Consider the following 21,803-nt stretch of genomic DNA (forward strand, 5'->3'; position numbering starts at 1 on the left):
GCACCCTTTATCCCATGTACACATGTGTGCAAACATTCAAGACTGTGAATCCAAACATACTATTCGCCTCCTATTTTTCTAAAGTATGAATCCTGAAACTGCTTGTTTAATCTAACAGCATTAGATCATAATAGCATATTAATCTCTAATCCCCAAGTCTAGGTACTGTTTGGAAAGCCCCACTAGCAAGCACAGGAAATGGATCAATCATTCAGGAAGTTCAAATGTCTCTCACAACCTGGCAAGACTCCTGCAACTAATCTGCAATAATAGAGACTTCCTAAAATGCTTTTCTGTAGGTATAAGAACTGTGAAAGAGCTAAAAACTTTTCCTTGGAAGTCTGCAGACAGAAGAAGGTAAGTGTGTGAAACAGCAGGCATAATTCCAACTCACCCTATAAACATATGAATGTCATTGTACAAGAAGTACTAATGCAGATGCAATTTAGAGTTCTGGAGTTTGTAGGAAAAGTTATATGATGAAATTTGCATGTTAAAAATAGTGTTGTAGTTCTACCTTTGCACATCTCCACTGTTACATGCACAAATGAGTAAGGACAGCACAACTGCACTACCTGTGTTTGAAAAGAAAGATGAAGGAGAGGAGGAACGGGGAAAAGAAAAGAGCTTTATATTCCAAATAGCTCAAAATCAATAATTAAGAAGTGTGCAGTAACAGCAGCCAGAGAGATACTGGGACATCAGAATCCTGAAGTCCCTAAGTACAACTCTTGAATCCTTCCTAAGCAGTATGAAAAAGCAAGAGTCAGTACCTACAGCTCCTTGTTAAAGGTGACTGACAGAAGAAAACAAAGATTTAACTAACATCCAGTAACCTTGGGGCATTTCTGAACAGCTGAGCAACGTGGGCATTTGGCAAAGAACAGAAATTTACCTTCTTTAGAAAGTACAGATTTCAGCGCTTTCTCCATCTGACACCTCCTGCCTCCAACACAAGGGTGACACCTCACACCAAGGAATTTTTAAGAGCCAACTTAGTGTGGTCAGTTCAAATTCCCCCCAAATTTACCTACTGTGGCATTTTTGAGAGGTCCTTGTCCTCTCTTGAAAACACTGGAAAAATACAGTGAGAAAGAAACATGCAAGAGGGATACAGGGAATGTTACCTACTTGCAATAAAATAAAGATCAAATTCTCTCAAATAAATTATATTCTGAAGTCCTGCTTAAATAACGACATCAATGAAATTGAGAAAAGATCTGCATTTTATACTACCAAGTTTTTAGTTTTCAGTTTAGGTCTATAGTTAATCAAAACCCGCAAAGCAGTTGTTAGAATTTACCTGGTAGTCAAGTAAATATCTGTGTTCCTTCAGCTAAATACCTATGAACTTATTAAAATGCACTGTTTCCTAAAGCTCCTTGGGAAATACCTTTATTTTGTTGTATTTTTTTTGGTTTTTTTTAATTATTTTTGTTTTGTTTTTATTTATTTGCTAACTCTGAACTCCTTGGAGGACTGCATAAAGATCTTCAGAGGCATAAGGAGGAAAGTGCTCTGGCTAACAAGACAGACAAAATGACACAGCATGAGCTGCATCACTTTGCAGTCTTGTATGTCCTTCTTCTGACCTAGGTGCAATTACACTTCCAAGTAGAAAAAGTTCTGTCTCCTTGGCTGAGATTAAAACAAGGCTGAGTTCTGAGGTTTGCAAGAGGTGCCATATTCACCAGTCTTCTGGAAGGCAGGGGACTTTTTCCATCCACTGCTAAGCTTCTCAAACCTTCCTATGATTAATGCTTCTATTTTTCCCCTTCATCTTTTGAAATAATACTAAATCATCGTTTAACATTTATCCTGATGTAACTTTGTAAAGAACCAGTGCCCCACAGTTTTCAAAAAGTGGTTCTTTCCTTAAGATCTGCTCCTATTACACTTCTGGTTTCGAGAAAATGGGAACTGATTTTGAGGCAATACTGGGGATTTTTCCCTCTGCACTTCAACAGATTTATTTAGTTCTTGTCTGAGGGCAGCCTGTTGGAAATAGCACAATTCATTGTCCCTTGAAGATAACAGCCTGTGAATATTGCTTGCTTCCTTGCAGCAGGTAGGAGAAACATCAGAGTCCATTAGATGAGTTTAGGTGGTTCCAACAGTCCTTGCAGAGATATTGAGACAGCCAGAAAATCTCTTGATGCCTGGCAAGTCATGAATGATTCGAAGCTTCCAGAAGGAATGACAGAATCTCTGGTCTTCAAAATTGATGATAAGGGAGTTAAATTTCCCAATAAAAGATTGGACATCTAGAAGCAAGGTGGTGTTAAGATTATTTTGGACTATTTTAGACTTACACAAGTCCAACTTCTTTCTGGAATAAATCATCTAATATTTATAACTCTGTTTCATAACCCCTTTTAGTCCACAGAGTTTAATTATCCATTACTTACATATGATTATAGCTTTTGAACATGTGATTTTTTTGGGGGTGATGGTAACAACTGCAATTGAATAGGATTAGGGCATTCTACATATACAAATTGCACAGCAACAAGATGAAATATTAGTCCAAATATTACTCCAGCTTTAAGAATCACTCTGTCCCAAACACCTTTCTATCTGCTTGAAATCTAGAACTATTTTTACTTTTGCCCTATTTCTAGGTGGCTTTGGGTCTTTCTGGCACAGAAGGCAAATTGAAATTCTGGTTACAGCTCTCATACAGTCTCCTGCTTATTTTTCAGTTGCGAGGCTGCATCTATTCCCGACAGCACTGTCAAATCCCTTGAAGAGGATAGTTCCTGAAAATTACCTCCCTGCAGAAGAGATTATAATTTTTATCCACATCACTTCTTTATTTATGAGCTTGTTTCTTTCTCCTCTTGCTTTAAGGGCACAAAGAAAACAGAAGACCTTTTTTTCTTTCTTTTTCTTTTATTTTTACATTCTGATTACAGAGGCTCTAAGTCTCAATAGGATGTAATATGGTGCTGGAACAAGACTTCTGTTAAACTCAGATGATTTTTCTTATTTTAAGTGCTATGAAACACTCCAAAATGTTTTATGTGACCGAACAAGACCAGGGGCTTTTACCTCATACAGAATCACAGTTAATAAACATTTTACACCACAAAACTTACAACTTGGGACAAAATTTGCCTTTTAACTACTGACAAACACAGCCCTTCATGTGCTCAAGCTCCTTTCTCAGGGTGTGATGTGGGAGGACTGGTTCTAACAGGCAGCGAGGTGTGCCAAAGGAATAAGTGAGGAGCTTTCAGAAAAGGTCTGATAACAAGTGACATGTAATGTTTAGACAAAAATGCTGCCTGACAGTCATCCACTGTCCATTTTAGGGTACTGCAGTGAGTCACTGAGTGCCTGACAACCAACCAAATGCTGAAGCTCAAGCATCTAACTAGAAGCATTAAACCCAAAATAGTTTCTAAAAATTACACCATTTTTATGTATTTTTAGTATCTAAGCACTATCCTGGTCAGACTCTGTTAAGTAACTTTACTTCAGTAGGACTTCATGCTGCCAGATTTTTCCCCTTTACCTGTTTTATGGCTGTCACAGTTATGACAAAGAATAATGGCAATCCACTGGTAATAGGACTGGTAGGGGTATCTATCATGAGCTAAAAGAAAAGAAAATATGAAAATTAGTCCAAACTTCATTTTTACAATGGTAATTTAAAAAAAATAAAAAAAAGTAAGACGACTATTTTCCAAACTCTTTATTATAACCTGTGAGTATTTTTACTGCATGTCCTGCAGAAGTTCTCAAGCAAAATTCAGTTTCTGACAACTAAATAATATGTCAGCAAACAAATGTTTTAGTCACATTCGTAAAGCTTGTGACAATTTTAAGGGTCCTTACTAAAAGGAAGGTATTAATTTCATCCTAGAAAAATGAATTCAAAAGAATATTACAAAGGAAGGAAATCTACATTTCAGGAAGCTGTTTCAACACTCTATATGATCTACTGCTTACCAGCAATGTAGAGTATAACATCATCCACTTTAGAAATGAAAATAAAGTTAAGAACAGTAATTTCCAATGGTTTAGATACTAGAGAACGAGTTTTTAAGACTGCACCTTTCTGGTTGCCCCACGTTAACATGCGGTTTTTACAATTTGTGCAATTATTGCTGGCATGCCAAAAGTGCAGTGTACACACTAAGGTTCTGTATGTGGGGGGATGTTAGTGGTTCTCTTCTGCTGCAGGAAAAAATCAACATGGTCAAGTGCTATAAAGGAAATATACACAAGAACTACTCAAAACCACAGACATTGATTTGATCCACTTTACCTGAGACTTATGGCATTGCTTTGGGAATCATTAAAGAAGAAAAAAAAAGTCATACATGAAGTTTACTCTATCACTGGGGAAGGACCTCACAGAGGAAACAGATCATGCCACTTTACAATGCACACATAAGGTTTTTGGTTGTTTTTTTTTCCACTGAAACAGACAATTTATAGAACACAACAAAAATGAGACCTAGCCTGCAATGCTGTCTGTTCTTTAATGGTAGCACTACAATTTCAGCTTGGCGGCATACTGACCAAGAAAAAACAGACCAAAATCATCTGATTTTCAGCTGGATAGAGTTAATCATGGCATTTCTGCCATCTATACTCTCTCATTCTTTCTCAAGAGAAGCTCATATATGAAAATGAAGCAGGTTTTGTGCTGGTGGAATTGTCATGTTTCACCAGGACACCACGGTCCTCTACCTGCCACACAGCTGCCATGACACACCTCGTGTCACCAAAATGCAGTCTGTCACCTTGTTTTGGGCATGCACATGTGTGGTGAACAATGTGGACTGGATTGTGCTGCAAGTTGAAATCACACAACAAGAACCTGCCCCAGCTCTGCCATCCCCAGTGGATAAGGTGGTAATGACAAACACTGCATCTTGGCCACATGAGATTCACAGGACAGGGAAGGTACCATGGTGGTCAGCTTTAAAAGGCAGCTTTGCCTCATAAAAATAAAAATATCTAATATTAATGAACTTCCAAAAGGGATTTGAATAAAACCAGAGCTCCATTCTAACAAATGAACAAAAATTACTTCAACTTTTCTGCTGTTCTGTTTCCAAGAACGCAGACACACAGACAAGAAGACATTTCCCATACAAGTGACGACATCCACTTGTCATAAATGGAGAGAACAGGATTACACTCAGAACAGAATTTCTGCCTTAGATCCTTATTTAGATACTACTGAAAGGCAACAGTTTAAAAGAACTATGACACAACATTGAACTGAAGAGATAAATTTGCATTAAAAAGAAAAGCCATGCTGTCTGTGGTTACTTTATTAACATTTATGTTCCATCTTCAGCACATTCCCATCTTCCCCATGCTACAATATGTTAAACACCATGAAACATTATAACAGGAGTGATACAGTCATTATTCTTAACAGAAAGATGTGATGGACAACACATTTTGTCAGCCTAAGTTAGAACTGCGTGACTTTAGTCTAGCAAAAGAATTTTCAGCCTAGGAATGTTCTTCTTTTTAAATGTGAAAGAACAAGATCAAGGGACACAGGAGGCAAAGGATTAAAAGCTGCAGACCTGGCCCTGATACTGACACCTTACACAACCACAGACAAGTTTTATGAACTCTTCACTATCCCCATTCTTTGTCAAATGAGGTGCCATCTTTTTCATATGCACACTCTCAATGTTGGTTAATCACTGTGGAGGGCTGTACATGTTCAAATAATTCTATTTTATAATGAAAGAAAAGTTTGTGCACCCCAAAATCTTGTGTCTGCCTCAGATATTAATTAGTCTTTTAAAAGTTTCTATCTCTCCTCTGAACCCTTCTCCCACTTATCCTTCACCTACTAAGCCTACAACAGCTCCACAGAATTCAGGTACATTACAGAGCTGGAGGAGGAATGACCACAGAAAATGTACAGACTGTCCTAATCTTCTCGTGGGTGTTCTTAATTAAAAGAAATTTAGTCAGCTACAAAAGCCACAGCAGTATTTCTAACATAAACTGTAACAATAACAGCACTAACTGAGGTCTTCAAAACTGGCAAAACTACTGATTTTATCTGTAACATCTGTGTGTTCATTTTATCTGAACAAATTGAATCTGAGGATCTTAGAACTATATCACAATAGTCTGTTGATGACAACCACCTACAGTGGAAGTATACAAACATTCAAACACCACCAACGCCCACTAAGACAAGAAGCATATCTGGCATTTCATTACTCCCTTAAGAGCTTTAAAGTTGTATTGGAGGCAGACCACTGAATCCCTGTGCTGACTGTGCAATGGACTTTGAAGCTGGACACTTAAATACATTAGCATTCATAAAGATAAAACCTAAGGATAATACTTAAATTTGGACATAATTATTTTTAAAGTTATGTTCTTGTTCTTTTCCTAGAGAAACTGGAAATGTATTCTTTTTATAGACAGAATATATAAATATATATATAAAAGAGAAGTTAAATTCATAAAACAAAAATCAGTGGCAAAATTTACAACAAAAATTGCAATTTCTTGAGTATTATTCAACTTACCTGAACCAAAAATATAATGAGAAAATAAAAGTTGGCTACTCTTCTGAACTGCTCAAATAAGTTTTTTGGAACAAAATTCCACACTGTATACTAAAGGGAAAAAAAGGAGAGAGATGAATAATTACAACACAATGCACAATTTTTCAGTGCAATTCAGTTCTGCTCCCATTGAACTCTCCTAACCTAAATGTTCTCATTCCCCAGGTCCCCTTCCCCAGACCTTGCCGCTGTATCCAATTTTTGTTCTTTTTTTTTTATTCCTTCTGTTTTAAGTACAGCTAGCAGGGAAGCAGTGGTGGCAACTGCATTTCCTCTACAGGCCAAGTTTAAAATGTTTTCCTCCAACTGGGACAGGGGCAGCTGGAGTCATTTGGCTGCTTGTGTCCTGGGTAGGAGGAAAGAAATTAATTCCTGCAGCTGTAGCATTCCCTCCAACACTACAGCGATGAGGTACATCCCCACCATCAGCTCTATTGATTTCAATCCAAGGACATACCGGGAGGGAATCCGCAACTGCAGTCCACTGCTGATTTATTTTATGCAGAGTACTGGCTTTCAATTTGGCTATTTTAAAAATCCTCATAACCAGCTTCATCCTGCCTTTTAAGTAGTTTTGGTAACACTAGATGAAAAACTACTTTTCTTCGGAAAGCCTGGCCAACTTCCTTAATGGCTCTGTACTTAAGTTTTGAGAAAAAAAGGGTGAGAGAATGAGACAAACTACACCAGAAGCAATTCAGCTTTTCCCTCAAACAGTTCAGAGTTTGTTTTACTTTGAATATTGTATATGCACCACTAGACATAATACAGGCATGCACATCAGCCACACAACTTCTTAAGCAAGACATCAAGTGGTTTTGCCATGACAAATTGATTCCTTACCTTGGATGATATGATTCTGTTGTCTGCAAACTTCTGAGGAACATAATGGCCATGCTGGGGAAAACGGTTTGCTATATAAATAGTTCTTGTGTCGCTTTGATGCGGTGGGTCAAAACCCTAGAACATAAAATAAAAAAAAAGAGGTAATCAATAAAGTTGATTCGATTAACTGCTGTTTTGTAAAATTCTGTGGGAAAAGGACACTCAGACACCAAGCAGCAGTTTTCAAAGAGTAAAGAAAATTACTGTATAAAATTGAAGTCTGCTATGTCCAGACAATTTTCAAAAACTGTGGGGAAAAAACCCAAAATCTTACTTTTGAGGTTGTGTACTCATTCTGAAAAAAATGAAAGGGAAAAACCCTGTCTCAAGGTTAGAGGACGCTTGCTACCATGCAAACTTGAAGCTCTGCAAAACTTAAAAAGGGAGAAACAGAAATAATTTACAAAACCTCACAGCTGTGCTCATGATAACCCTAATAAAACAGATTATTGAGAACAATAAAAGGTCAAAACATACAAGCTATACTACTATGCCGTGGTAACTAGATTTTGAAAAGATTCTCACCAGAGAAAAGCCAAAAGCCTATGCATCTGACCAGCCAGCAGTATTTTTCCAAACATGTTCTGTCTCCAAGAACTAAAATTTTGTCTCATTTCAAATGTGATTTCCTGCCATTACCAGCAATTCATACATGAATGGTGCAACAGTAAAAGCAAACCCATGGGGGAAAAAAAGAAAAAGCATACTCAGCAATACTTATCAATAATTTCCTGCCAAAACAGATGATCTGAGTGAGGTCCCTGGGAATCAAAGCCCTGTTGCAGGTCTAATGGTCAGTGTTTTCATCATTTGCTTCTTCAAGAGAAGTGGAACACAAGTGTTAAACCTGCAGATGATACCACCCTGGGACTGCAAGAACACCAAGTAAGAGAAAATTCTTGACCAACCAGATGCACAGAACACAAAGATCCAGCACAAAGAAACTGCATCCAGAAAAAGAGAATAAAAGCCCGCAAAGGAATTTTGCAGAAAAATGTCAAAGGCTATAACAGATCACAGGCTAGACATGAGTCATCCACATCACCCCACTGAGAAAAAGGCCTTCAGTGCAGAGGAGGCTGGAGGAGGAGTGGAAGCCACAGCTGAAGAAGCACTGTGAACCAACTGGACAGCACCCAGAGGAGTGCAACATGAGCCCCAAGAGATCCTGAAAACATGACATATAACGCAAGGCTGAACAATCTAAAAAGCAAAGAGCAAACAAATTAGAGTCATTTAGCCTGGAGGAGAGGAAACTTGGGATATCCTAGTAAATCTCCTGATACACAGAAGACTGTTCCATTGAGAAAATGGGTACTTTGAAGGCCAAAGAAGAGCAGAAGTAAACAGGCTTAAGTTGCAGGTAAGAAAACTTAAGTCTGGATATTAGAAAGCAAACAAATTCCTTTGTTGTGGAAAGGAATAATTAAATACCAAAACAAGTCATGAGAAAAGGTTGCAATGTCTGTAACACAAGGGCTTATATCTAGGTCATTCAAGTCTATGTTTAATTGAGCCTTTCCTGGGGCTACATGACTCACCAGAACCCTTCCTAGCAATAATGTTCTGACCCGGAGAAGCAGGTGATGGCAGAAGACAACCAAACAGTAATAATTCAGATAACAGGCCAAGAAAACTACTAAAGAAAAAAAGCAAAAAGCTTCTAGGCATGAAATAAACTAGTGAAATTAAATTTGGAACTGTTGTTTGATTGGGAGTCAATGACTGTCTGCAAAGTGGTGAATTCCAGCATCAGCATCACACACATTCCTAATCTTAGAACCAACCTGCAGAGTTTACACAATCTCCTTATTCTTTGATGCCAAGTGCAAGGACAACTGGTGGTGTCCTTTGCTAGAAAGGGCATTATAAATTCCACCACTGCCGGTGAGGAAACTGCATTTGCAGTTATTTTGCTTCACTTGTGAATGAGGCTCAGAGCTTTAGCCATGTCAAATAAAAAGTGACATTTCACACAACTCCAGAAGAAGATACCTCTGTACCGGTTAACTACAGAAGATGAACAGTGAGCACAATGACTGACACAAAAAATGGTTGGTGTAACCAAACATTAATTTTTTTAAATCCATTAATATCTCTAATGCAGGTCATTATGTATGTTCACATTTGGGATGGTGTCATTTTAAAGTAAAGGAATAATTTTAAAAATCCTCTCAAACATACAAATGTTTGTATTTGGCATCATTACTACAGAAACATTCTGCTTTAGAAAGATAGAGGTCCAGAATAATGAAGTGAGAAAGAAAGGAAGGGGGATTTTTCAAAGATATTTGAAGGAGAATAAACTTTAGATGACAAGCAGTGGAAGGCTGGTCTAGTCACATGCTCCAGGGTGAAAACTTGTTTAAAGATAAGAGTGGAGCAGGGAGACAAAAAGTAGATAGGGGAAAGGATGGAAAAAAATACACAGGATACGAAAAGCAAAATGCAAGGAACTCTTCACAGCTTTAAGAAAAGAAATACAAGCATGACAGGAAGATGAAAAAAAATGTACCTGTTAACTGCTGACACAAAACTTAAAGAGAAGAGTGTTTGTAGCAGAAGCATTTTGGATATCTGACATTAGTGACACAGTATTTCTAAATCAATCCAGAAGATGCCACAAATAAAAGTGTTTTTCAAGCAAGAAAAAAGATGCCTAATTAGTAAGACTTCGTGCACAGCTCTCTTCTACATCTCAGAAAATGTCTGGCACTCACAAAATGCCAGACATCCTCACTTTGGAAAGTCAGACTCTACAGCCTGAAAAAATTCCACTCTAAATCAAACAGATGTAAAGCAAGGAAAAAACCCACAAAGAGCAGAGAAAACAAGTTGCAGTCTTCTTTCTGACAGTGATAAATGCTAACCTGCATGCCACTTGCTGAACACTATTAAAAGATAAATCAAAGATTACTGACTGACTAGGATATCACTGAATTTTTTATATGCCCTTTTTAAGCCGCTATCTGAGCACCTGAAGGTTGATGAGTATGATGACATTTTATGATGAAGAGTAAAGACAACTCCAGTCTCACTGCACAGGCACTTCTACCAGAATGACTACCTCTACTGAAGCAGGCTCAGATGACTAAAAGCAAGAACTTTACTTTCCAAATAAATCAGAAACTCAGGCCATACAAGTTTACAGGTGCAGTTGTGGAGCTAAGGCAGCTGAAATTTGCAGTCTATAGAGATTGAATTCTGTTTTGTTGACATTTGCCACAGAGAAGGCACAGAAGCTGTGCAGTCAGCAGATCACAGTGCACACGCAAGGCAGGCCGGGGACAAAACCCCCACAGTTGTCAGAGCTGCGGCTGGAAAAGGACACATCCCTGACAACCTCAGTGACTCGGCTGTAGTCACAGCAGGAAGTGAGTGTCAGAGCTCGGAACAAAACCCAGATTTCCCAAGTTTTACAACTATAACTACTAAAAAACCACTTGAAATTAGCCAACAACCCTGCTGTCTCATAATTAGCTGATGAGACCACAACTAAGCAGATCTTCCAGAGAAATTTTAATTACACATCTCTCCAAGGAAAATTCTGCACAGGCATTGAACTTCATTGTTCGAGATCTGAAATGTGTTTAACTCTTCCCTAACTATGGGGCTGGTCACAGAGCCTGCTCCTGACACTAAACTGATTTGTAGACCAAATTTCTGCCCAGCAAGGGATTTTCCACAGTGATGCTGTGCAGCCAGCAAAGTGGTGCAGAAAGCACACTGTTCCTAATTTCACTTAATAGACAGTTCTCTCTCTTTCTAACGTCATTCTCCAACTCAGCTGCAAAAGTAGGGTAGCATGCCCTTGTCAAAGGATTTCTGCAGCTAAACAGCATGAGCAGAGAAACCCTAAATTAGAGTCTTGCAAAATGATTAAGTTGTCACCAATCTCTTTCCAAAAAAAGTTAGTTTTCCTGCAGTTATCTAGTGAAGTGATTTCTTCCCAAGTGCACAGATCACTGACTTCATAACAAATAATGCTAAGTGTATGACAAGACCTGGTATTTAAGGCTTCTTGACCAGGTATATTACAGGCATATACATTACATGAATCTCCTTTAAATAAAATTCGACCATAAGATGAAGTGACCTGATTTTTCTCCCCTTCATGTCGCAAATTAAATCTAGATTTATTGGCTAAAGTTCAGTTCTTCAGATGATTTACTAAAACAAACCAGGTGTTATCTACCCTTGGAATACAGCTCTCATTTAATCTTTGCTACACACTTCCCCAGCAGAAGTTTTGCACCCAGATGAACTTAATACTTTGGTTTTGAAAACAGCCTAAAAGTATGCCTCTTATACACAGTACACTCTAGTCAAGCTGATTCATAAAGCACAAATAAAAATAATCTTAAATAAAAAGAAAGAAGTGATTCATAGTTTTCATTTCTTATAAATTTGAATGACTGTAAGCAAAGTAATTTTCACTAAACTTCTTCAGCAGTTACTGTTCTAAAAGTTAGACAAAGATATTCTCTGTTCAGTAAATTGGGCCCCTTTAAAAGAGCACAGAAAACATCCTGGGGAACTGAGGAGAAGTATCTGACTGCAATTTTATGCAATTTATTTCATGAAAGCCATGGGATTCAACAGCCACCCCCAAACAACTCTTTCCTACATTTTGTCTGCATCTCAACCACTCTATTTGGAGAAATGCCTATTGGCCATCAGGTAAGGAAAACTGATCCATCCATTTTGCCATTTTGCTTTGTGGTTTTGGTTTTGTCTTGTTTTTTTTTTTTTTTTCCCATCTTTTTTAATATGTCATGCCAGTTGTCTGGTCATATAATAAAAACCTTCCCCATGAAAGAAGAGTTTTACACTGCTGCTGCACATAACGAACTAGGCAACCGCACAGGAAGCAAATGAGGATCAGCACTACAAAAAAGACCCTCCCAACACCCACAAGTGCAAAGGAAGAAAAGAAAAAAAGGCTTTTGTACTCAACCTGTTGCTGTAACATTCACATCTACTGCAAGACTTAACACTTCAATACCAATATTAAGATACGGCAGTGTGCACCAACACCCTCCCTACACACTCCACAGCACTGTTAGGTGAGACAGCAGAAATCCACAGATCTTTCAGCAAGGATTACTGACATGAGACTGGCAAGCAACATGTCAGTTTCATTATCAAGCTTTGCAATATGTGCATTCATAATCACAAATAATCTACCAGCTGGTTTTTGCTTATGACTTGCATAAACTTAGTATACTTTAGTATCATCTCCCAGGGTTTCTCATTCATTACTCACAGCTTTTACAGAGGGGGAAGAAAAACCAAACTTGTATTTGCCAAAAGAACTTCTGCTATGTGACCACGGAAAAGTGAAAGGGTTTTGAAAGAAGGAAGTCTCATTCAGAGCCTCTTCCTCCTTTAAAAACCCACACTGAACACAACAGACAAAAGCAGCAGCTCCCCTAAAACCTTTCTGAATATCACAAACTATTTAATAAAGCTAATAAACAGAAGAAAGGCTTTCTGAGACCAAGTTTTCTCCTAGGGAAGTGACTTGACTGATCATGGCTACAGAAGCAGAACACCACATTTCCTGGCAGACAGCCCAAAAGTCTGCTATTACACTGCTGTCAAGATATATTTTGATTAAAGGTGTTTTGAGGAAATGGATTTTCTTGCCTTGGATTTTCTTCTGAATATACACAGAATACTTTTCCCTCTGTCAGATAAGATGATCTATTCACACTCCATGCCCATTTTCAGAAGTCTGTGTAAATTTGTACTCCATACAGTCAGCCAATAATTCTTTCAGTCATGTAACTGGGCAGCAGTCAAACTGAATTTGCCTTATCAAAGGTTAGCATGAAGGAAGAAACAGCCTCTCACAGCAATTTTAAACACTGCTCTAACAACTAAAATAGTGAATCAGCTGAAGCACCCTGGTGTGTACACAGTGCTATGCAATTTGTACCTCCCCTTTTAAATACCACTGCAGTAAAGAAATAAAACTACTAAAAGTCATGCACTATTTGTGCAACTTCCTCTTCCCTCTTACTGTATCTACAGCTGTTCAAAATATCTGATAATAAATCATGTTGTAACTTCCTAAAAGACCTATAACCAGATTACATTCTTTTGTGAAAACACACCCTCTAGGTAACAAGGCCTGTGAAATCATGAGGCAATAACCCTTCCTTTCACAAAGTTAAAATATGCCTAGTACTGCAGTAAGAAAAGTTGTACTGGAGCTTGCCACAAAGTCCTGCTCACACTCAAGTGAGCTCAAGCTGTTCTTACTTTACATACTATTTTGCCAAGATGCCCACCAAAAATAACTTGGAAAAATCCCTACTTAAAATTTTTAAAAAAAGAATCTATCTTTTCTTTATTTACCTGCAAACAGAACAGGCAAGGTAAGCTGGCCTCATTCACTGCTAACATACTGCCCCTCACCAGTTTCTCTGCTCAGGTCACCGATGCCAAACAGACTGGTCTTGTAACATCAGTAAAGTCAGAAAGGAAAAATGAGCTGAACAGGCAAGTTAATATTTCTAACACAACACTCTCAAAGACTGCTATAGTATGTCCAGTTCCTGTTAGCAGCAAGGGATTTGAACAGAGATTCAGGTAAATTGTTTAATTTAATAACAGTCCAACTCTCATCAATGAAGGAAATGGTTTTCTTATCCTCCCCTAAAATCCAAATCACAGTATTTATAAAGCATAATCCATTTTGGACTTCATACGATAATACAAATCCAAGACCTTGTAATAGCTGTTCTTTCATGACTGTCTTCAACAGAATGCCAAGATTCACTTTATTAATCCAGTAACCAAAGAGGGCCTACACAAAAGCCAGGCAGGGACTGTTTAAGTTCTTGTAGTGATGTGACAAAGGGGAAGGGCTTTAAACTGAGACAGGGCAGATTTGGATTAGATACAAGGAAGAAATTCTTCCTTGTGAGGGTGCAGAGGCCCTGGCACAGGTAGCCAGCAGCCAGCCCTGTGGCTGCTCCATTCCTGGAAGCGTTCAAGGCCAGGTTGGATGGGCCTTATCCTCTTGCCTCAATGTGCTTAACCAGCCAAATGCCTCTAATACATTCCTTGTCTATTGCTGTATTTTAGGATGCTCGCTGCCAGACACACAGATCACCAGCAACTTTTGCTCAGATGCTTTTTGGAAGAAAAGAGACTCTACAATAAATTGTCTTCAGCTCCAATGAAGGAAGAAACTTAGTTAACATTCAGGTTCTAAGAAGCAAGCCTCAATCCCAAAGGCAGGGCTAGTGGCTCCCAAGTTACATTTCAAGGCCTGTCATTTTTGTTTTCCTTTGAAAAAAAGTGCTTTATGTAAAGTCCAAGAAGTTGATGAGACACTGAGGTTTGACAGTGTCTGTAGTCCAAAATGTCAAATGTGGTCTTCTGCCACATGCTCCCAAAGCATCCCACTGCTCTACCATGAAAATGAAGATGCCTTTGCAGTTCCAACTACACAGTTCTAATTTCAGAACTAAAAGTTTTCCTCTGTGGGCTCCAGCAATTAGTTTTCTTTATCTGCAATATCATCTTCCTGTCAGGCACCTACAAAAGGAGAGTAGGCAAGATTTTTAAAGCTGAAGGGTGACTTCAGACACACATCAGGAGACAACTACAGGGCATCACACCTTATAAAATAAGAAATGAGAGCTCATAAATCACAAGCTAATTTTCAGAAGACTTCTCAAACTATATAAACTACATTGAACATGGAAAGTGCTACAATCCTGCAATAACCAACCACAGAAACAGCAGCTACTAAACAGGCCACACTAAGAAATACATAATCAATGCAAGAAATGAAACATTTAGCACACAAATCCTTCACATACCTCTAATGACCATAGGATGGATCTCAGAAAAAGAACCCCCCCAAATGCATCCTTTCTGTACATTCCCTGCATTTGTTAACTAGGTTTATAGCAGGTTTTCAATATTGAATAAAGCATTCAAATCTGTGACTTTCCCTTAAGGCTAGAAAGCAGCTCAAGTTTTGTAGATAGCAATTTAACCATAAAAAAATGACATTTCTCATGTCCATGACAGGAAAAATACAGAGCAATCATACATTCCTTCACGTATTGGCATGCTAAATACACTATTATCTTAAAATGAAATGCAGTTTACTCTCTGCTTTGAAGAATCATTTATAAAAGTATTTCACACAAGCATGAAGGGCTCCTGTTCTGGACTACGCATACAGCCATTATTGAAAAGCCTTGTTTTCAATATTTGGATTTGTTCTAGTAGGCAATAGCTATTTATGCCAATCAGCTCCTGCACTGAGAGTCTAATTCATATTTTCTTTCACAATGGAACAAAAACCAACAAACCCCTTCCAAAAGTATCTTCCCCCAAAATCACCATTAAATAATAAATCTTAAGGCTCTTTCAAAATGTGTGCCAAAATTATACTGACAATTGCTGACAATGGCTGCTCAACAAATTTCACAGGAAGAGAATTTAGTTCATTGCTGGAACTGTCTGGCTCTTCTTTTAATATGCTTTGAAAAAGTGTGTTCTGTAAAACATTACAGTTTTGAGTCTACTGCATCCACCCAATAGCATTTTTAGTTATAATTCCATTTTGAACACGATTTATGATTTGTGTCAGTTCAATGCCCTGCTTTCAGACATGTGTAAAGACTAGTCTATCCTTAAAGCTTGCCAAATCTTAAGCTTCCTTTCCATTTTGTTGCAATTCTCTTTCAAAAGAGAAATGTATATATCTACAAAAATGTGCGCGGTCACACAAAGTAGCACAAAAACATGCAAAGGAGAAAAAAACCCTCAACAACAGATGACAACATGTATTTTGGGGGATAAACCATTTAAAACCTCTTCCTCTAGTAAAACATTGCAGGATAAAAACAAACAGTTTGCCTTTTGTCTGCATCATTATCTCTCCTTCCCATTTACAGGGAAGTTCTCCTTTCCCAGACTTATTTTTACTCAAAGTAAACAAGGGAAAAAAAATCCTCTTAAGTCACTGCATGTGGGAGGCCAAGGAATTCAGGCATTTGTTTTTTAAATCACAGTGTAGTTCTCAGTCCTACTTTCTATCTTTTCTACCATGGTCTATACTAATGCTAAGTGGTTTTCTCAACAGCAGGTGAAAAGAGGTTGAAAAAAGTCTAGCTGCAAATATGTCACCTGTGTTTTGCTAGAAGACATGACCTTGCATTTACAGAGACACTTTGTCACATCTATTTTGCTGCAGTTCTTACCTGCTTACTTAACAAACAGATTTTTGCTAGAAATTGAAAGGTTTTTTTGAGAGGTAAACTTTTTCCTGGTGACATAATGACAAAACCAGTCATAACTACTGAGCACATCATAATATAGTCAAGAAAAAGCAAGAGCAGATCGCCAGTGAAAGTCACAAGTCATGACGCTTTTAATGAAATTTAAACATATTGTTATATTTTTCTTTTCTAACTTCTGCCTCTCCATCCCAGAGGAAAGCAAATGTCAGTTTTAATGAAGTCAGCCAACCCATTTAAAACTAGAAAAACAAATACCAATGATATTCAAAACACATGTTGAATGTTACTAAATCCAGCAAGGATCTACTTGCCTTAGATTACAAATTTTACCTTCCACTGAGAGTGCAGAAACAATCTCTGAGCAGTAAACAGAGGCTTTCACCCATCCCACCAGATACTCCCTATAGACCAGAACACAAAATACTTTATGCTCATTGTTAAAAAAATTCTTTTTTCCTCCCTCTTCTCTCTTAGTCACATAAAAACCATAAACAGAAGCTATTAAGGGAGCAGGACCCCATTAGTGCAGGAATATCATACAGTCAATTAAATAGTCCTATTATTGAGTGATAAGTGGAAATTTGGCACAAGAAAAATTTGCTGTTTAAAAAGGTCATGGATAGGAGAAAAAAGAAAAGAGGGTGGGAAAAGACACAGGTCAAATACCCAAGTCTCATAGCTAGGCAGCACATCAGACCGATCTTCTCATTTTTAAAACACCGATCTTCTCATTTTTAAAACAGTCTTAGAAAGAATCAGTGTCAGGACTGGTTTGATTATGTTTTGGTATGCAATTCTTAGATTTAGAGTTTAATTTCCATGAGGTAAGACTTATGAATTACACACAGGACACAACGGATGTCTCCATTTGGAGCAGACAGCTGGCTGAAGACAGGGCCAGGTTCCGCATGCTTTGGAACACATTGTGCTGCAAATGTATCAGCCCTCAGCAGCCACAGAATACAAAGGGAAAATAAGGTTAAAAGACCCTAACACACGGGAGCACTAGTCCAGCAGATCAAAAAATATCTCTAGCAAAAAAAAAGATGGCCACATTTGCTCCTCTGCTAAGTTACAGGAGGGGAGTCCTTGACCTCCAGCTCTCAAACTACTCGAGCAAAGCAATGCAACCTTTGGGCTGTTCCAACACGCACCTCGCTGATCCCTCAGTGATAATTCAGAAGGTATTAACTGTGCAGTCTGAGCCCCAGGAACTCTTCTGAACAAATATGTATTTACTTTTCTAGCATAAGTAGTTAGTTAGTTTTAGCCAGAAAGGGGAAGAGGCTTCATTGACAAATAAGAGGGGGGAATATAGTACTCCAGAATAGCAAGGTGATTTCAGAAGCTAGATTCTCAATCATTGGATTAGTTTAAAGTACTTCTGGCATTTAGAAAACAGAACGAATTTTGGAGAGGAAGGGAAGTAACTGTATTCAGAAAAATGATTAAGAGAAAATAATACACACTTGTCAGTGCAAACAACAAAATAAATGCTGTCCACCTTGTTCAGAATGCCAGTAACTGCAAGGTATTACAAAATACCATCTGTCCTCTCAGAACATCTTAACAGTAACCAGCATCTGAAAGGAAAAAAAAAAAAACAGCCCAAAAGACATCCAATCCTCTAGTGCTAACCTATTTGAGGACATTCCCTTATTAGTAAAAATTTTTCATTAGAACACATCTAGAAGATGAACACTCCTACAGATACTGTGCTGGCTGTGGAGGGTGTGAGGTGTGACAGGCACTACCTACACAGAACAGTCAAAAGCATTCCCTGTGATCACCCCTCAACGCAAACTATGGAAAACTTCTGGACTTGATAAACTCCTGACATCCCTCCCAGTCTGAACCTTCTTATAACCAGGAAATAAATAAAATAGCCTGGTAGCAAGGTTTTACAGTTAATCTATAGATTTTATCTTTGATTTACAGTAAAATAAGAAAACTGCATTTGCCCAAACCCAGCTCTCCACAGCATTAAAGCAGTTGTGCACTACAGCATTCAGGTCCTTAAACTGCAAAGATACTTGGCCAAATCCAGCACAACACTTGTCTTGAGTTGTCATTAATATAAGAGGGGCCAGGCAGGCAACTCTTAAGATTTTGTCCATGTAGAATCCTTTGTACTTTACAGAGCTATTAGATAACAGCTCAAAAGGCTCAAACTCCTCATAACAGCAATAAAAGAGAAATCCTGAGTCCCTTCCTCAATTGACACGACTAATAATCTAAAATTATGCAACTAAAATCATACATACAAGGGTATTCTACCACAATTTTCAGACCTCCTTGCCAGAGAACTGAAGGTGTCAGTATGTTCTGTTAATAGCACTGCAACAGCCCCTGCACTGCATGTGCACCATCAGAGAGGAGCACAGCCGAAATGCTGCCATAAACCCACCGAAGGAGAAGCGGAACAGAAAGTCCCTGGGTGTTACAAATGTACTCTCCTTTTGTGGTGGCACTGCTCAAACTTGACCGTGGGAGCCACAACAGCACTTGGTACACAGATTTGCCATGAGGTCTAACCCATCATATCTGGAAATGCAAATAAAACAAACTCTGCTATTCCTGAATATTAATGATGCTTCCTATCAACTGTTGTTTATCCGGTTGCTTTTTTCAAGCAGAGTTGGCTGCGCCTGTGGTGTTATGCAACCCTCCAAATCCACATGCCTACTGCTCTCTGAGATCTCAAGGTAACAGAGCTGGAACCCAGACATCTCTCCTGCCCAAAGCTTGTCTTTATCACGGCATTTTACTCAAAGCCATGAATTGTAACTTTATTTGGCTCTATATTTTTGCATTACTAAAACCTAAGTACTTCCAACTATTAACAACATTCTATAAGATCACATTAACTAGGAAGTTAATGACTTTGCAGCTTATTTAGCATGAGGCAGCATTAGATGAAGAAAAACTGATAAATTGTCTCTGCTAAGGTGGTGTAAATTGTTTCGGAGCAAGAAAACCAGACTTTAGACTAAGACACCAAACAACCTGATGATTTGTGCTACAGAGGCACTGAAGGCTGTACTACTGTCACCCATTTCTTAGATACAACAAATCACTAAAAAACATCTAACACCCCAGTTGAAGAATTGTTACAGACTTCTAAGATGATAATAAGGATGAATGAAGCCTGACATTCTCCGCATGTCTCCTCAGATGACTGTTCATGCCTTTCTATTCCTTTCTGTAGCTCTACAGGCATGCACTGGACTTCACAGAGAAAGCACAGCAAAGTCACTGCTTTCAAAACACAGCTAAAATAATCTGAGTTCCATACCAGGTCCTCTCATTACCTGAAGTTCACCTGATTCATTCTCCCCCCATCTTAACAATTCAAGTTCTCAAAACCCTACCCACTCCTGAGCACTCAGTATATGAAATACTGTTCCCTTAAGCAAATAGGAAGTTGCAAAACAATTCATTGGTTTCAAACAGACAGTACTTAAAAACTACCTCAAAGCACCTTCAGCTAAGTACCAGTCCCTCCCCCTTTCCCCAATCCCTTACTACTTTTCCAGCATTTCTGCACACCAACGTTTTTCTTTTGTATTACTACAACATCCCACTTCCATCACTCCCACGCATTTGCCTGACTCCAACCCTCCTGTAAGGATGAGGACCCTTTTATAAAACCCACATCAAGCACAGGTACAAACGCACGCTCCAAAGGCAACCAAACCCACACATTCCTCTCTTCTCCTCTCAGACACAGATTTTGGCACCTTTTGATTCGATTATTTCTGTCACCCCACTCTTCCCACTCATTCTGGTTATTTTGTCAGCATCCTTCCTCATGTTTTTAGCCCTCTGACATTCTTTCAGAACCTAAACATCACAGCCATGTGGAAAAGCAAACATATGGTGGGATCTATGTTAAAACAGCAATTACACACAGGGATGAGTTGTCTGAGTGTCTTTAGGAAGAAACATGCAATGTGATACCTATCTTAGGTCATTTTTCATCTTTATGAGAAGTGAAACAACCAAGCCATTAACATCTGTGACATCTGTACGAAAAAACCCACAAAACACGTATCATTGCAATAATTTTTTCTCATCAGTACTATATTTAGATGTCTGCCAAGAATCTTGAATTCTTATTGTCCTGCTTTCCTACTACACTAATTCGTTTCTTCCCTGTCAAAACTAGTGCAAGTTTTAAACAGTTATTTTCCACCATTTTCCTTTAAGAAGCACTAAAACCTCCTAGTGCCAAGTTTATTGCTCATCCTGTTACACTAATATTTTACTTTCTATTAAGAGCAAACAGATTTCTGGAAAGCTGGTCAGTGTACTACTTGCAGTGAAAAAAGCAACCATGTTTGATACATGAATTGCTAGCACTGATACAGTCCCAATCTAAACTCTTTGGAAAACTCCATAACGCTGCTTTAAAAACCACACACACAAACCTCAAGCCACCCTCAAGTGGAAAAAATGACAGCTATGTTATACCAGGGTTATTTTTCTAAAAAACGTGTGCAGGACTGTAACAGAACAGAAGAGTGCGGTCAGAGCTCAAACAGAGCAATTAATTTCCAGGTCAGTAACTCTTGGTGTCAGACCAAACTACTGAGCACAGTCAAGCTGGCACTGAGACCATGACCACAAGCTCCCTGCCTCAGACACAGAACTGGGAAAATCTATGGGCCATGGGAAACCAGGTCAGGGAAGAACAGGAGGAAAAAAGAAAACCCAATTTTTTTAATCTTCTTTTGGGTAAAAAGTGATGCAACAAATTAAACAAATCATTAGTGAGACAGAAGCTTTAAGAAATCAAAATCTGAAAACCTAACTAATGTAAACTCTTCCACTAACCCGGACAACATCTGTGACGCAAAGTAACTCCAAAGAATAGAAGAAGTTATTTTACAAATACATGATTTAGAGAGAATTTCTCCCTTAGAGAAAACGCAAGTAGGATAATGCTGGTGGGGCAGGAAGCCGGCCAATACCTCAAATCAAAACAGTAAATCTCGATGTACTTCCCTTCTACAGCAGCACAGACATGACAGCCACGGCCGCCTGGTTTTCCCTGCTCGCTCTAACCCAACACAGCAAGCAG

At 38.5% G+C, this 21,803-nt stretch overlaps 1 protein-coding gene across 5 annotated transcripts in view; it reads right to left on the minus strand.

The window, feature by feature from the left end:
- Positions 1–21,803, minus strand: part of ATP11B (ATPase phospholipid transporting 11B (putative)) — a 61,969-nt gene that overhangs the window by 39,298 nt on the left and 868 nt on the right. For all 5 annotated transcript variants that reach the window (XM_084212516.1, XM_084212515.1, XM_084212514.1 and 2 more), the window contains exons 2-4: positions 7,407–7,523; positions 6,525–6,614; positions 3,518–3,598 (exon numbers count right to left, since the gene is read on the minus strand). In XM_084212516.1, the coding sequence (XP_084068642.1) occupies positions 3,518–3,598; positions 6,525–6,614; positions 7,407–7,523 (288 nt within the window). The remainder of the gene's footprint in view (positions 1–3,517; positions 3,599–6,524; positions 6,615–7,406; positions 7,524–21,803) is intronic.

Source organism: Fringilla coelebs, assembly GCF_963513975.1.
Source record: "Fringilla coelebs genome assembly, chromosome: 10".
Lineage (NCBI taxonomy): Eukaryota > Metazoa > Chordata > Aves > Passeriformes > Fringillidae > Fringilla > Fringilla coelebs.